The 14,300-nt window shown below is 46.4% G+C and overlaps 1 protein-coding gene across 3 annotated transcripts in view; it reads left to right on the forward strand.

Annotated features, from left to right (window-relative positions):
* PCIF1 (PDX1 C-terminal inhibiting factor 1) overlaps nucleotides 1–14,300 on the forward strand; it is a 104,529-nt gene that overhangs the window by 21,804 nt on the left and 68,425 nt on the right. For all 3 annotated transcript variants that reach the window (XR_004536468.1, XM_033914503.1, XM_033914504.1), the window contains exons 3-5: nucleotides 8,166–8,290; nucleotides 9,143–9,280; nucleotides 9,481–9,614. Coding sequence is in view for 2 of the 3 variants with exons in the window: in XM_033914503.1 (XP_033770394.1) it covers nucleotides 8,166–8,290; nucleotides 9,143–9,280; nucleotides 9,481–9,614 (397 nt within the window). In the remaining variant the exon portion in view is untranslated. The remainder of the gene's footprint in view (nucleotides 1–8,165; nucleotides 8,291–9,142; nucleotides 9,281–9,480; nucleotides 9,615–14,300) is intronic.

Below are 14,300 nucleotides of genomic sequence, written 5' to 3' on the forward strand. Positions count from 1 at the left end.
GCAATGAGCACTTCTAAAGGGAAAAAGTGCTCATTGTGCTCCAGACGCGAGGCACTCGCGGCCGGCCTGTGCAAGCGGTGTTCAGGCCGGTGCGGTGGAGGAGCTCCGTCGGCAGCGGCTGCAGGCGCCCAGAGCTCCCCGCCGATGGTGCCTCGCGAGTCGGCAGGGAACGGTGGAGAAGCCCGGTCTTCTCCGTCCGCCCACGGAGGGATTCCCCGAGCCGCCGACGGTCGGGTTTTAGAGGATTCCCTCTCAGCTGATATTTTGACAGCTGATGCCGGCTTGCCTGTTTTAGCGGCTGAGACTATTCAGGTCTCTCAGCCGCTGCAGGCTATGGAGGGAGCTGTTTTGGCGGGAAAGACGCCATCTTCTCTGTCTGGCCCCTCCATTTTGTCTTCCACCTCAGGTGACCTTCCCCCTGTTTTGGCTAAGCAGGGGCAGGTTTCTGCTGGGTCCCCTGCTGTGGCAGGGAGTCCCTTGGGACCCTCGGGGGGTTTTTCCCCTGATTTTTTCTTTTCATTATGCAAAGCCTATTTTCAGGCGGCTGGGGGTCCCGGTTGCGCCCAGGGGGTCTCGGGGGGTGGGGTTTCCTCCGCGCTCCCTGCGGCTTTGCCTCTCTCGTCTGACGTGACGTCCCCTCCGCCGCCTCTCTTGTCCAAGCGTCCGCGGGTGTCGTGGGATGAGGATTTGTGGTCGGAGGAACGTGTCGGTCTGGAGGAGGACCTGGACCCTTCTGAGGAATTCCAGGACCCTCTGGAGGGGACGGAAGCTGGCGGCGGGTTGTCGGGTTTCCCGTTCTCCAGTGACGAGGCGTCCGTGGTACGCCTTTTTCAGAGAGATGAGCTGCCTGACCTTATTCAACAGGTTTCTTCGGCTTTGCGTTTTGAGGACGCGCCGCCGGAGACTCCGCGTGTGGGGGACCCTCTGTTACGAGGGATCCGTTCCGTTTCCCGCTCTTTTCCTATGCATCAGGATATTCGGGATATTATTCTTGAGCAGTGGAAAACGCCGGAGACGCCGTTTCGGCTGGCGCGCAGCATGGCTCGCCTGTATCCCATTCCTGAAGGGGATCGGGCTACGTTAGCTTCGCCAGTTGTGGATGCGGTGGTCTCGGCTATTTCCAAGCGGCATACCGTGCCTGTTGAGGGCGGTTCTGCCTTGCGGGACTCTGAGGAGCGCAAATTGGAGACCATCCTTAAGCAAAATTTTCAAGTCTCTGCCTTTGGGGTCCAGGCGGCTATTTGTGGGGGACTGGTCGCTCGCGCCGTGTTTCGGTGGGCGGAGCGGGTCTTGGATCGAGAGTCTGACGACTGGTCTCTGGTGGATCAGGAGGTAGCGAAGATTGAGATGGCTGCCTCATTCCTCTCGGATGCTCTGTATGACTTGGTGCGGATCTCGGCTAAGTCCATGGCTTTTGGCGTGGCCGCAAGGCGTGTGTTGTGGCTGCGCGCTTGGGCGGCGGATGCTGCGTCCAAAGCTAAGCTTACTAAATTTCCCTTTCGGGGGTCGTTTTTATTTGGAGAGGACTTGGATAAGTTGATTCAGACTCTGTCGGACTCGAAAGTTCCCCGTTTGCCGGAGGACCGTGCCCGCCCGGCGTCTCGGGGTGGTGCGGCCCGGGGGCGTTTGCGGGAATTTCGCAAGTATCGCCCTGGGCGTGGGGCTGCTTCTTTCCAGTCTCCGGGGTTTTCCCGGGGTCGGTTCTTCCAGCGCATGCAGCCCTTTCGGGGGGCCCGTCGGGGGGCAGGGAATCCCTCCGCCGGTTCCCCCGCTTCCCGTCCTGCACAATGACGCCTTGCCGGCGCCCCCCTTGGTTCCGGTGGGGGCCCGGCTGCGCGACTTTTTTCCCAAATGGGCCGAGATCACGTCCGATCAGTGGGTCCTGGAGGTGGTGCGGGACGGTTATGCCCTGGAGTTCGCCCGCTCTCTGCCGGATTTTTTCCTCGCTTCTCCGTGTCAGACTCCTGGGAAGACGCTGGCGTTTCGCCAGACCCTTCAGCGCTTGCTAGATCTCAGGGCAGTAGTTCCAGTGCCCCCCCCGGAGTGGGGCACGGGCAGGTACTCCATTTACTTTGTGGTGCCCAAGAAGGAGGGGACTTTTCGGCCCATCCTCGATTTGAAAGGGGTCAACAGGGCTCTCAAGGTTCCCTCTTTCCGTATGGAAACGCTGCGGTCGGTCATTCTGGCGGTTCAGCCGGGGGAGTTTCTCACTTCTCTCGATCTGACGGAGGCCTACTTGCATGTTCCTATTCGGACCTCTCATCAGCGTTTCCTGCGCTTTGCGATCTTGGGTCGGCACTATCAGTTCTGTGCGCTTCCCTTTGGGCTGGCCACGGCTCCCCGGACGTTCACCAAGGTGATGGTGGTCGTCGCGGCAGCCTTGCGGTCGGAGGGCATCCTGGTACACCCCTACCTGGACGACTGGTTAATTCGGGCCAAGTCGTTGCAGGAAAGCTCCCGGGTTACGGCTCGGGTGGTGGAGTTTCTCCGGTCGCTGGGCTGGGTGGTCAACCTTTCCAAGAGTCGGTTGGTTCCGGCTCAGCGTCTGGAGTACCTCGGGGTGCTGTTCGACACCTCCTTGGGGAAGGTCTTCCTCCCAGAGGCCCGGGTGAGCAAATTGCAGTCTCAGATTCGCCTGCTTTTGGCGTCCCGGTGTCCTCGGGCGCGAGATTTCCTCCAGGTCCTGGGGTCGATGGCGGCGTCCCTGGACGTGGTGAGGTGGGCGCGGGCCCACATGCGTCCTCTCCAGTATGCTCTGCTCCGGAGGTGGTCTCCCCAGAGGCACGGGATGGATGTTCCGGTTCCCCTGCGAGGCTTGGCGCGCTGCAGTCTGCGTTGGTGGCTCCGGACCCCTCACCTAGTTCAGGGGGTGGGTCTGGATCTTCCGCAGTGGACGGTGCTCCTTACGGATGCGAGTCTCCTGGGTTGGGGGGCCCAGTGTCTGGGTCACTCAGCTCAGGGAACCTGGTCCACGGAGGAGGCCTCCTGGTCGATCAACGTGTTGGAGACCAGGGCGGTCCGGCTGGCGCTGTTGGCTTTCCACTCCCTTTTGTTGGGCAAGTCGGTCAGAGTCCTGTCGGACAATGCCACGGCGGTGGCTTATGTCAATCGTCAGGGGGGCACCAAGAGCACTCTGGTGGCGCAGGAGGCGGCTCGGCTCATGGTTTGGGCGGAGTCGCATCTTCTGGACCTCTCGGCCTCTCACATTGCCGGGGTAGAAAACGTTCAGGCGGACTTCCTCAGTCGTCACTTCTTGGATCCGGGAGAGTGGTGTCTCGGCGCCGAGGCGTTTCAGTTGCTAGTGCGTGCTTGGGGGCAGCCCCTGATGGATCTGATGGCTACAAGTGGCAACGCCAAAGTACCCCGCTTCTTCAGTCGTCGCAGGGACGGTCTGGCCGAGGGTCTGGATGCTCTGGTCCAACCGTGGCCAACGGAGGGGCTGTTGTATGTGTTCCCTCCTTGGCCATTAGTAGGCAGAGTACTGCTTCGCATTGTTCGCCATCCGGGGCTGGTGGTCTTGGTGGCTCCGGATTGGCCTCGTCGTCCGTGGTATGCGGATCTGGTGAGGCATCTGGTGGCGGATCCTCTTCCTCTGCCTCTCGAGTGCGATCTTCTGACGCAGGGTCCCATTCCCATGTTCGACCCGTCTCCCTTTTGTCTTACGGCTTGGCTCTTGAAAGGGGCCGCCTGAGTAAGAAGGGATATTCCGACAAGGTGATCTCTACACTTTTGGGGTCCCGGAGGCTTTCTACCTCTCGGGCTTATGTACGGGTTTGGCGTCTTTTTGAGGAATGGTGCCGAGCGCGGGGAGTAGTCTCCTTTCGCGCTTCTCTGCCTAACATTCTAGAGTTTTTGCAGGATGGCCTGGATAGGGGCCTGGCCTGGTCTTCTCTTCGGGTTCATCTGGCGGCCCTGTCGGCTTTTCGGGGGCTGGTGACAGGTCAGCGTTTGTCAGCCATTCCTGATGTGATTCGCTTTCTTAGGGCGGCCAAGTTGATCAGGCCTCCCATAAGGCCCTCGATTCCCTCTTGGGATCTCAATCTGGTTCTCTCTGTTCTAGTGCGCCCTCCTTTCGAGCCGTTGGATGGCTGTTCGTTGAAGGACCTTACGCTGAAGTCGGTCTTTTTGGTGGCCATTACTTCCGCTAGACGGGTGTCTGAGCTACAGGCTTTCTCTTGTAGGGCTCCCTTCCTGGAGTTTTCGAAGGAGCGGGTTGTTTTGCGGCCTGTTCCTTCCTTTCTGCCGAAGGTAGTTTCTCCTTTTCATGTCAATCAATCGGTGGTCCTCCCGGTCTTGGGTAGTCGGGAGGGTTCTTCTGAGCAACGACAGCTGCGCAAGTTGGATGTCGGTCGGGTCCTCCATGCTTATGTGCAGCGGACCCGGGATTTTCGGAGCTCCGATCATCTCTTTGTGCTTCTGGCGGGTCCTCGTCGGGGGGCTGGCGCTTCTAAGGCTACTATTGCGCGTTGGATCAAGGAGATGATTGCTTCCGCTTATCTTCTGAGTCAGAAGCCGGTTCCGGAGTTTCTCAAGGCTCATTCCACTAGGGGTCAGGCGGCTTCTTGGGCTGAGTCGTCGCTCGTGCCTCCGGTGGATATTTGTAAGGCTGCGGTTTGGTCCTCCTTGCATTCATTTGTTCGACATTATCGGGTAGATGTTCAGGCGCGTCGGGACGCGGTGTTCGGTGAGCGTATTCTGGTATCGGCCCTTCGGGGGTCCCGCCCGTGAGAGGGACTGCTTTGGTACGTCCCAATCGTAAAGTTAACCTCTACTGGTCTGGAGAGTGCTAAAGAAGGAGAAATTAGGTTCTTACCTGCTAATTTACTTTCTTTTAGCTTCTCCAGACCAGTAGAGGTCCCCACCCTGTCTGTTGTTGTTGTTGTTGGGGCTGTTGCGCGGGCAGTTTTTGGTTTTTGCTGCGGGTTCTAGTATTTTTCTAGGGCCGGGGAGAATTGAAGAACAGCGGCTGTGGCTCGGCTGGCTTAGCTGGCGAGCTGTGGGGACCTTCTTCCTTCGGGAATTTCTCCTCTGCATTTTCCAACAGCATTTTTGGGTATGTTATTTGTTACTCCTTTCGGAGTATTGTTTTTTCTCTCTGTTGTTTTCCAGTTCTTGGTTCTGCTTGGCTATTCGGCAGACTGAGGGAAATAGAGAGGAGGGGCTAGGATATACTGTCCCAAAGTTTTGTTTTCAGTCTCCACCTGCTGGTCATGATTAGATATATACCCAATCGTAAAGTTAACCTCTACTGGTCTGGAGAAGCTAAAAGAAAGTAAATTAGCAGGTAAGAACCTAATTTCTCCTTATTCACCCTTGAGAAGAGAAGACTGAGAGGGGATCTGATAGAGACTTTTAAATTGCTAAAAGGAATCGACAAAATGGAGCAAGCTCATTCACCAGCAGGGGGAAAGGATGGAGAGCAAGAAATAGCCTTATTCACATTAGCGAATGTGACCCAGACTCGGACCAGAGGTCATGGCCTGAAGCTGAGAGGGGACACGGCCAAGACAAATGTCAGAAAGTTCTGCTTCACACAGCGAGTGGTGAACGCCTGGAACTCTCTCCCGAAAGAGATGGTGGAGGAAACTACCATTCTAGGATTTAAGGGAAAATTGGACGCACATCTTCTTGCAGGACACATTGAGGGATACGAGTGACTAATGTATGTGTCAGGGTACGTCTGGCTGAGCCTCCGCATGTGCGGATCACCGGACTGGATGGACCCCTGGTCTGATCCGGTGCAGGCATTTCTTATGTTCTTATGTGTTCTGTATACTGTGGTAGAGCTGTTCTGTTGTGTGACAAATATTTTAAGATCCTGTATAGAAAGATGATGCTTTTATAATATTACTGCTGTAATGTTTCTTTTTTTGTTTTTGATTGTATGGAATGCTTAATCTTTGTTTTTATGATTGTAATGCTAAGTTAATTTTATTGTGTATGTTATGCTGTACTCCACTTTGCTAAAAGCGGATTAAAAAAACAGTCCACTCCAACAGTGCAATGTGCACGAGGTGGGGGTCCAGTCGGATGAGGCCTGGGATAAGGAAGATTCAGTCTAGATCCTCTATAGCCGGAGATTCTGCATCACGGCTGCGAGGAGTGGGGGGAGGGGGCGCTGAATCGGGTGGAGGCTCTAGATTTCGGAGAGGACCCGATGGAGTGCTTTTGGGGATAATTATGGAGTCTCTCCAAGAATTAAAGATAGAGATTCCACAAACCTCAGCTACCCAGTGCTTGCTCATGAGCAGCATTAAGGTTCAGACCACATGCTTTCCCTCTTACCAGGACATTTACTAAAATGTTAATGGACCACTGGGAAGTCCCAGAAGAGTCCTTTTGGGTGTCCAAGTCATTACTAAACTTTATCTAATGGATGCAGCCTTTATCCAACTAAAAGTAGATTCCCTGGTGACACAGGTGACCAAGCATGGTGGAGTAGTATTGAAAGATAAACAGGACTGCAGGCTGGCTTTTATTCTCAAGAGACAATTCGAGGCCTCAGGGTTAAAGGCAGCATCATTTTATGTCGCACATACCACCTCAAGTTGCACCACAATCAGAAGGCAGCTGCCAGATGGGATCACCAATTTCTAATGTCTGGGGTGGTCTGTAGTGGATGCTCTTTATGATCTTTTCAGGGTATTTGGCAAGGTTTCTGCATACTCTGTTTCTGCCCGCAGGATGCTGTGGATCAGACAGTGAGCGGGGGGACTCAGCCTCTAAGACGACACTGAGCAAGCTGCCATATAAAGGACAATTGCTTTTTGGGAAAGGTTTAGATGATCTTACGGCCAGCATGCAAGATTGTAAACCAAAGTCTTTGCCTGATAGCAGGCCAAGAACTCCCAGGGGGTCGGGTCGATGTAAATTCCATCTTTCTTGCCTAAGATAGTCTCCTCCTTTTCACATCAACCAGGTTGCCTGCTTTCACATCTTTGGGGTCCAAGAAGAGTGACAAGATCCTGAGATTGCTTGATGTTCGTAGGGTACTACTGCATTATTTGGAGATCAAATGAGTTCTGCCTGTCTGATCACCTCTTTGTGCTGACAGGTGCTGTCTGTAACGTCCGCCTGACTTCCAAGGCGAATATTTCTATTTGGATTGTATTGCCATTTCTTCTGCCTATATTAGAAGCGGGATGTGTCCCCCCCCATATCTTTGAAGGCACATTCCATTAGAAATGTGACTTCCTCGAGGGCAGAGTCAAAAGTGGTGTCAACTGAAGAAATTTGCAGAGCAGTGACATGGTCCTCCCTTCATACTTTCACAAAGATTTACAGGGTGGACATAGCAACCAAATTGGATTCTGCTTTCGGATCATCCGTACTTTCAGCAAGTCATCTGCCCTGCCCTAGATTCTGGGGACTGCTTTGATATGTCCTGGAGGTTCAGGAATGATGTACCTATTGCAGTAGAAGGGAAGATTAGGTACTTACGTCAGTAATCTTCTTTCTAATAGACAGGCACATCATTTCTGAAGCCCGCCTCTTTCTGCCTCAGATTAGATGTTGTTTTTTCCCTTTATCCAGTAAGGATATGGATGAGGAATGTTACTGCTACTTCAGTGAATCCAGAGAGTACTTCCTTTACTCCAAAATGGTTAGTGGTTATGTGTTATAATGGGTTCATGGTTGGTTTGTTTGTTTTTCTGTTTCAATTATATATTTTTGTATCCCCATACCCCTCCTTCTTATGTTTCCTCTAGGGCTAACCATCTGCTTTGATATGAACAGGGGAGTTGGAGGCCAGCTCAGAGACATGGGAGGTGGATTAAAAAATTATAATGAGGCTCTACCCCAATTCTCATGGGAATATATTGGCTAACTGAAGGTTCAGAAATGTGTGTCTACTAGAAAGAAGATGATTGAGGTAAGTACCTAATCTTCCCTTCATTGGAACATGCTCTGCAGTAGTTGTTGGGTGCATTTGTCTGGCATGGTGGTGCACTTCCAGTTAGATTCATGGCTTGCTTGCAGTGTGCTTTGTGGCATAGAAATGGAAGAAGGGATCTGTACTTGCAATAGGTTATGAATATGCATATGACTTTTGGTTCATGCAGTATGCTCAGGCTACTTTTAAACTTGTCATTTGATTTAGACATCTGTATGCTTGCAATTTTCAGATATACTTGATGTGTAATAGCTTCACTGCTTTCTTACAGATGAATTGATCCAGGCAGGTTGGGAGAAGTGCTGGAGTAAACGAGAAAATCGTCCTTATTATTTCAACCGGTTTACAAACCAGTCTCTTTGGGAAATGCCAGTTCTAGGACAGCATGATGTCATTGTGAGTATTACTTCCCTACAGGATCATTTGTAGTTCTCTTAGGTTTGCAGTGTGGCTATAGTATAGTTTACAAAAGGGAGGATACAGAGAAAAACAGTAATATGTGGGGTTCAGCAGGTAAACACAAATCAGTTGTTTACATTTTTCAAGAAGTATAAAGCAGTGTATCGCAAACTGTGTGCTGCAAGACGCTGATGACTCTCCTCCTTGCTGACATCTCTCCTCCTCTCCCCGCACCTCCCTTTCTCGAGGATCCCCACCGGCGAAGTGACAGGTTCAAGGTCATGGCTGGAGGGCCTCTGCGCACATTCAGACTTCGATGTGATGTCATCACGTCAATGTCTGCGCACTTTTGGATGCCTTCTGGCCGTGGAGCCGGGTTTAGTGTGCTGCAGCGCTGAAAAATTTGTGGAACACTGGTAAAAAGACTAGTAGATGTTTAGTGAAATTAGATTTAAAATAAATAGAAGAAAATAAGTTTTTGCTTGGGGCATAATTAAACTGCAATTTATTGCCAAAGGATGTGGTAAAAACTGTTAATGTAGCTAGGTTTATAAGAAGTTTGGACATGTTTTTGGAGGAAAAGTCCATAAACTATTAAAGAAGATCTGGGGAAAGCCACTGCTTATCCATGAGATCTCTGCCAGGTATTTGCGACTTGGATTGGCCATTCTTGGAAACAGGATATTGGGCTTGACGGACCTGTAGCCTGACCCAGTACAGCAAATATTATGTTCTTGATGATGCCATACAGATAGTGTACATTTCTCATGATGAACTGTGAAAGGAGAAAATCATTGATACCTAGAAAGACTCGGAAATTTAAGTTGTAACTTTGTTTTTTCCTTTCAGTCAGATCCTTTGGGGTTGAATGCAGCTCCATTACCCACTGAGGGAGCAGTGGTGGAGTCCCCTGTGGATAGCAAGCAGAGGAAGAGGAGACTATCTGAGGAGGCGCCACCTAGTGGGAATAGTCTGAAGAAGCCTAGGGTAAGTCTTTCCAATCAGATCAGAGTTGAGTTCTAGTTAACATAAGTTAAATGTACAAAGAGGATAAGTTTAATAGGAGGAAAAATATTCATGGTTTCTCCTTTCAGCCAGGGAGGTATAGAGTTTTTGGGACTGTATCGGGTTTTATTCCCCTGTCTAGTTTTGTTTTTTAAACTGTAGTGTTTGTGTTCTTTTATTAGATAGATAATGTTCCAGGAACCCCATCTGCCCAGGCTATTCCTAGTTCTCCAAGTATCCCGGTAACTCCTATATTCAAGAACTGGGGATTGTCACCTGAAGATAAGCAGCAGGCAGCCCTTCTACGTCCCACTGAGTGAGTTTCTCTTCTTTGCATCTTTGCATAGTTCTTGTATTAACTTGTAGATAAGGAAAATATCTGCTGTAGCAAATAGAACACTAATTACATAATTCAGTTTGAGGGGTGAAGGGAGGCCTCAGTGACATCATTCTGGAGGGTGGTGAAATTGTTTGTTTATATGTATTTACATGCACAGCAGTTTCCTCCTACTTCTGGTCTTGAATTCAGTGGAATAAACCATAGTTGAGATCAGGTTTCAGGTTTGTTTAAAATTTGATATCGCTTATAATATTTGATATCGCTTATAATACTTCTAAGCGATGAACCATATTTTTCGCTCTATAAAATGCTCTTTTTCCACCCCCTAAAAAGGGAGTGGAAATAAGGGTGCGTCTTATGGAGCGAATACCCTCCTGTAGGCAGCCCTCCTCTGGTACCTTTTTTGAAGTCTGTTGGCGCTTTCCCTGCTCCTGCCTGTCTCTTGTCAGACAGCTCTTCATCAGTTCGGGCAGAAGGCCGGCGTGTGCTGTTCTTGTTCCTGCCTGGTATGGCGCCGCTTCCCAATTAGCTGCCTATGGGGGGGGTTGTGCCTATGCTGCCTATGGGTTTTTTTGCTCTATAAGACCCTGTCCCGGCCTACCACTAGACCACCAGAGGGGGTAAAGGGCAGGCTGGTGGGAATTTTTATTTCTTGGGTTTTCTTCTCTATAGGTGGGTGCGTCTTATGGTCGGGTGCATCTTATAGAGTGAAAAATACAGTACATTATAAAAACAAGGATACAATTTTAAAGAATTAGGAGCTTAGAGTAGAGATTTAGTCTTCAAAAGCATATTTGTACAGAAAAGACTTCAGGGAGCTCTTAAATATATCAAGATTTGGTTCTCCTCTGAGGGACAAAGGCAAAGTATTCCATAGCTGTGGTGCATACACTGAAAATATTTCATTTTTTCTGGTATTATTTTTAAGGAGGGAATTAATTGTGAGTAAATTTTGGTCTACGGACTGAAAGGTCCTGAAGGGAGTACATGGGATTAATAGTTTATCCGGAAGACTGGAAGATTTGACTGTTGAATTTTGAAACAAACGAGTATAATTTTATACATAATTCGAAGCTGAATTGGTAACCAGTGTGCATTTCGTAGAAGAAGCGTTACATGGTCAATTTTTTTTTGAGTTTGTGATCATTTTTATAGATGCATTCTGGATTAGCTGTAATCATCTTAGTTGTTTGAGTGATGGTCTTGTATAATGAGTTACAGTAATCCAGTTTAAAAATAAGGGAATGAATGAGGGTGTTTAGTGTGGTTGGTTCTAGGACCTTTGCTATTGACCTAATCCAGGGGTAGGCAATTCCAGTCCTCGAGAGCCAGAGCCAGGTCAGGTTTTCAGGATATCACAATGAATATATATGAGATGGATTTGCATGCACTGCCTCCTTGAGATGCAAATCTATCTCCTGTATATTTCAAGTTTCAAGTTTTATTAAATTTTGATTTTACGCAATATCAAATATTTCAATGCGTATTACATAATTGAAATGTACAATAAAAAAAAACTGGGGTGACAAATACAAATACAAATAAGACAAAATTATACAAACTAATCATTATGTATTATTAATACAAACTGAAACAAGTGGGTAAAGATAAAATGGAATTACAATTAAAAAAAAAAATTTTTTAACAATTAAGGTTTATACATAAGGGTAGGGTAGGTGAGAAAAATGATGAAGGAAAGAAAGAGAGAAAAGAAAAAAAAAAAAAAATGTTTTGCATGTTTGATTCCTAAAGGATAAATATTGTGTTTATTATTATTATCTATTTATGTATTGAATGCATCTCTATAAAGAATGGTTTTCAAACCATGTTTAAATTTGTCTAGTGATGTTTCGTTACGTAAATAAATAGGTAGATTATTCCACAGTTGAGGTGCTTGTACTGAAAATATAGTTGTTCTTCTTGTCCCAATTATTTTTAATGAAGGGATAGTTAGTAAATTTTGTTGTGTTGATCTTAGCGTCCTTAACGAAGAATAAGGGATTATTAGTCTATCTAGAAATAATGGCGCGTGTACTTGTTGGATTTTAAATGTTAGTAATGCAATTTTAAATGTAATTCTATGTATAATTGGTAACCAGTGTGCATCTTGTAATAGCGGAGTAACATGGTCATATTTCTTTGAGTTTGTTATAATTTTATTTATTGTGGATATCCTGAAAACCTGACCTGGCTCTGGCTCTCGAGGACTGGAATTGCCTACCCCTGACCTAATCATACGAAGTTTGTAAAACAATTTCTTACTACCGAATTTATTTCAAGAATTTTAATGGTAGAGACCATTTGCAGCGGAGCATTGTTAATTTGAATCGGTGCTAGTAGTGATATTTCCTCCCTTACTTTAGTCTAACAATTGCAGAAACCGTCCCTTGCAAGAGGTCGTGTGTCAACATTCCTCTTGGAATCCTGAAATTGAGCCCTAAATCCAGCCACTTGTCACCATTATGCAACATATACCTTTCAGTCCTCTTAGACTGTGCTTGACATCTCTGCAGCATCTCTAGCCTAGCTGACTTAGGGAGAATCAAACCTAGCTGCCTCTGTATGGCAGTGAGGAGCACTGCGATTAAGATATTAAGCCAGCCCCCGTCTGAGGATTTTCACTGCTATCCTGTATCTGATAAAGCTGCATAGGAGTCTATAAAGTGGATAATATGTGTTACATCCCAATCAAACTGGTTTTAGACAACACCATAGTACAGAACATTCACTAATTGGTATGACAACTTCAATTCAATATTTCTTGGATCATCATCAATCGGTGCTTTTAACATCTCTTGATCTCTCAGCAGCGTTTGATACGATTGATCACCAATTACTCCTTGCTAGACTTCAAACTATTGGGGTTACAGATGATGTTCTAGCATGGTTTACATCTTACTTCAGTAATCGCACATCTACAGTAATTTTTAATGATTCTTCTTCTTCAACTTCACCAATATCACATGGGGTTCCTCAAGGATCAATTCTTTCACCTTTACTTTTTAATATATTTTTGGCACCTCTTTTGACATTATGTCAATCTATAGGATTTCATGTTTTTGCCTAAGCTGATGATATACAGTTATTGTACCCCCTAAATAATAACAACATAAATGAAATTTTGACAATTAATGGAAAACTTGAGCAAATTCATCATTGGCTGGACAAAAACAGGTTGGCCCTCAATATCAAAAAAACAAATATCATGCTGTTTCCTTGGAAGGAAAATTTTTCTTTAGTTGCTCCTATTTTGATTCAAAATATTCCTCTTCAATTAGTTAAAAATACTAAAATTCTAGGAGTAATTTTTGATAATAAACTTAATTATCATGATCACATTAGTAGTATTGTTAAAACCACCTTCTATAGATTGCGGAAAATTCGATCCATTTCTAAATTCCTCTGTCCCAGAGCACTTAATATTCTTATTCACTCTCTGGTGATGTCTAAAATCGATTATTGCAACTCATTATTTACAGGAATTGCGTTACAAGAAATTAAACGTTTACAAATTATTCAAAATGCTTCTATTAAATTAATAACAAAATCTAAAAAATTTGATCATGTGACACCACTCCTTAAAAAGGCTCATTGGCTTCCAGTCATACATAGAATTACACATAAATTATGTACAATTATTTTTAAAACATTAGAAAATAAGACTCCAGCATTTTTATTCAGATTACTTATCCCATATTCAGTTAAAAGAACTTTAAGATCTAGTGAACGGAACCTTTTATCAATTCCTTCGTTAAAAGTTATTAGCACAAGAAGACAATTTATCTTCTCATGTACAGCTCCCCAGATCTGGAATGCGCTTCCCATGTTTTTACGGGAGGAGAAGGTGTTTGGGAAATTTAAAAGCGAATTAAAAACCTTTTTGTTCAAAGACGCATTTGCAAATTAATTAAATTTTATTATAAAGTGTTATTCTAGTGAATTATTTTTCTCTCTTTTGTTTTTTTAATTTCCTTATGTATTTTCCCAGTATGTTCTTTCTTTACTATAAAAAATGTATTTCACCCCCTCTTACCTTTTGTTTACGTTATAATTAATTAACTGTATGTAATGTTTTCGTTTCCTTACATGTATATTTTTATTGTACATCGCTTAGAAATCCGATTAAGCGATTCAACAAGCCAATTAATAAACTTGAAACTTGAAACTTCTTTAGCCTCCCTCCAGACCGGCACAGATGGATGGTTTATTTCCTTTGCCGGCAGGTGGAGACTGAGAACACATTGACTTTGTCAGTAGTATAAGTGGGCTGTGCTGTCCCATCTACAATCGGTCTGTTCTCAGTTTCCAGCAGGTGAAGGTGGTAAGCCTGTGCAGTCTTTTCTCTTGTTAGTCAGGGCCTATTGGCTCTGATTAGTGGCTTTTTATTGTCTGGATAGAGCTTGGGGGATCCTTTTGGGGTCTGTCCAATCTAGAGGGCTGGCACACTTGGGTGGTCAAGTCCCTCCCCACATTTCTCCCCACCTCTCCAATTTTTGTTTAGAGATGCCTCAGTTGTACGCCTTGCCACAGTCAGGCAAAGACTACAACTTTGAGAGCCTGTGGGGTCTGCTCCTTTGTCAGTTAAAGCGTTTTAGTTAAAAGACCTAACTTTATGCTAGTGAATGCATTCTAAGCCTCGCTTATTTTCAGTATTCAAAGTTC

The sequence above is a fragment of the Geotrypetes seraphini genome, chromosome 11 (genome assembly GCF_902459505.1).
Source record: "Geotrypetes seraphini chromosome 11, aGeoSer1.1, whole genome shotgun sequence".
Classification (NCBI taxonomy): domain Eukaryota; kingdom Metazoa; phylum Chordata; class Amphibia; order Gymnophiona; family Dermophiidae; genus Geotrypetes; species Geotrypetes seraphini.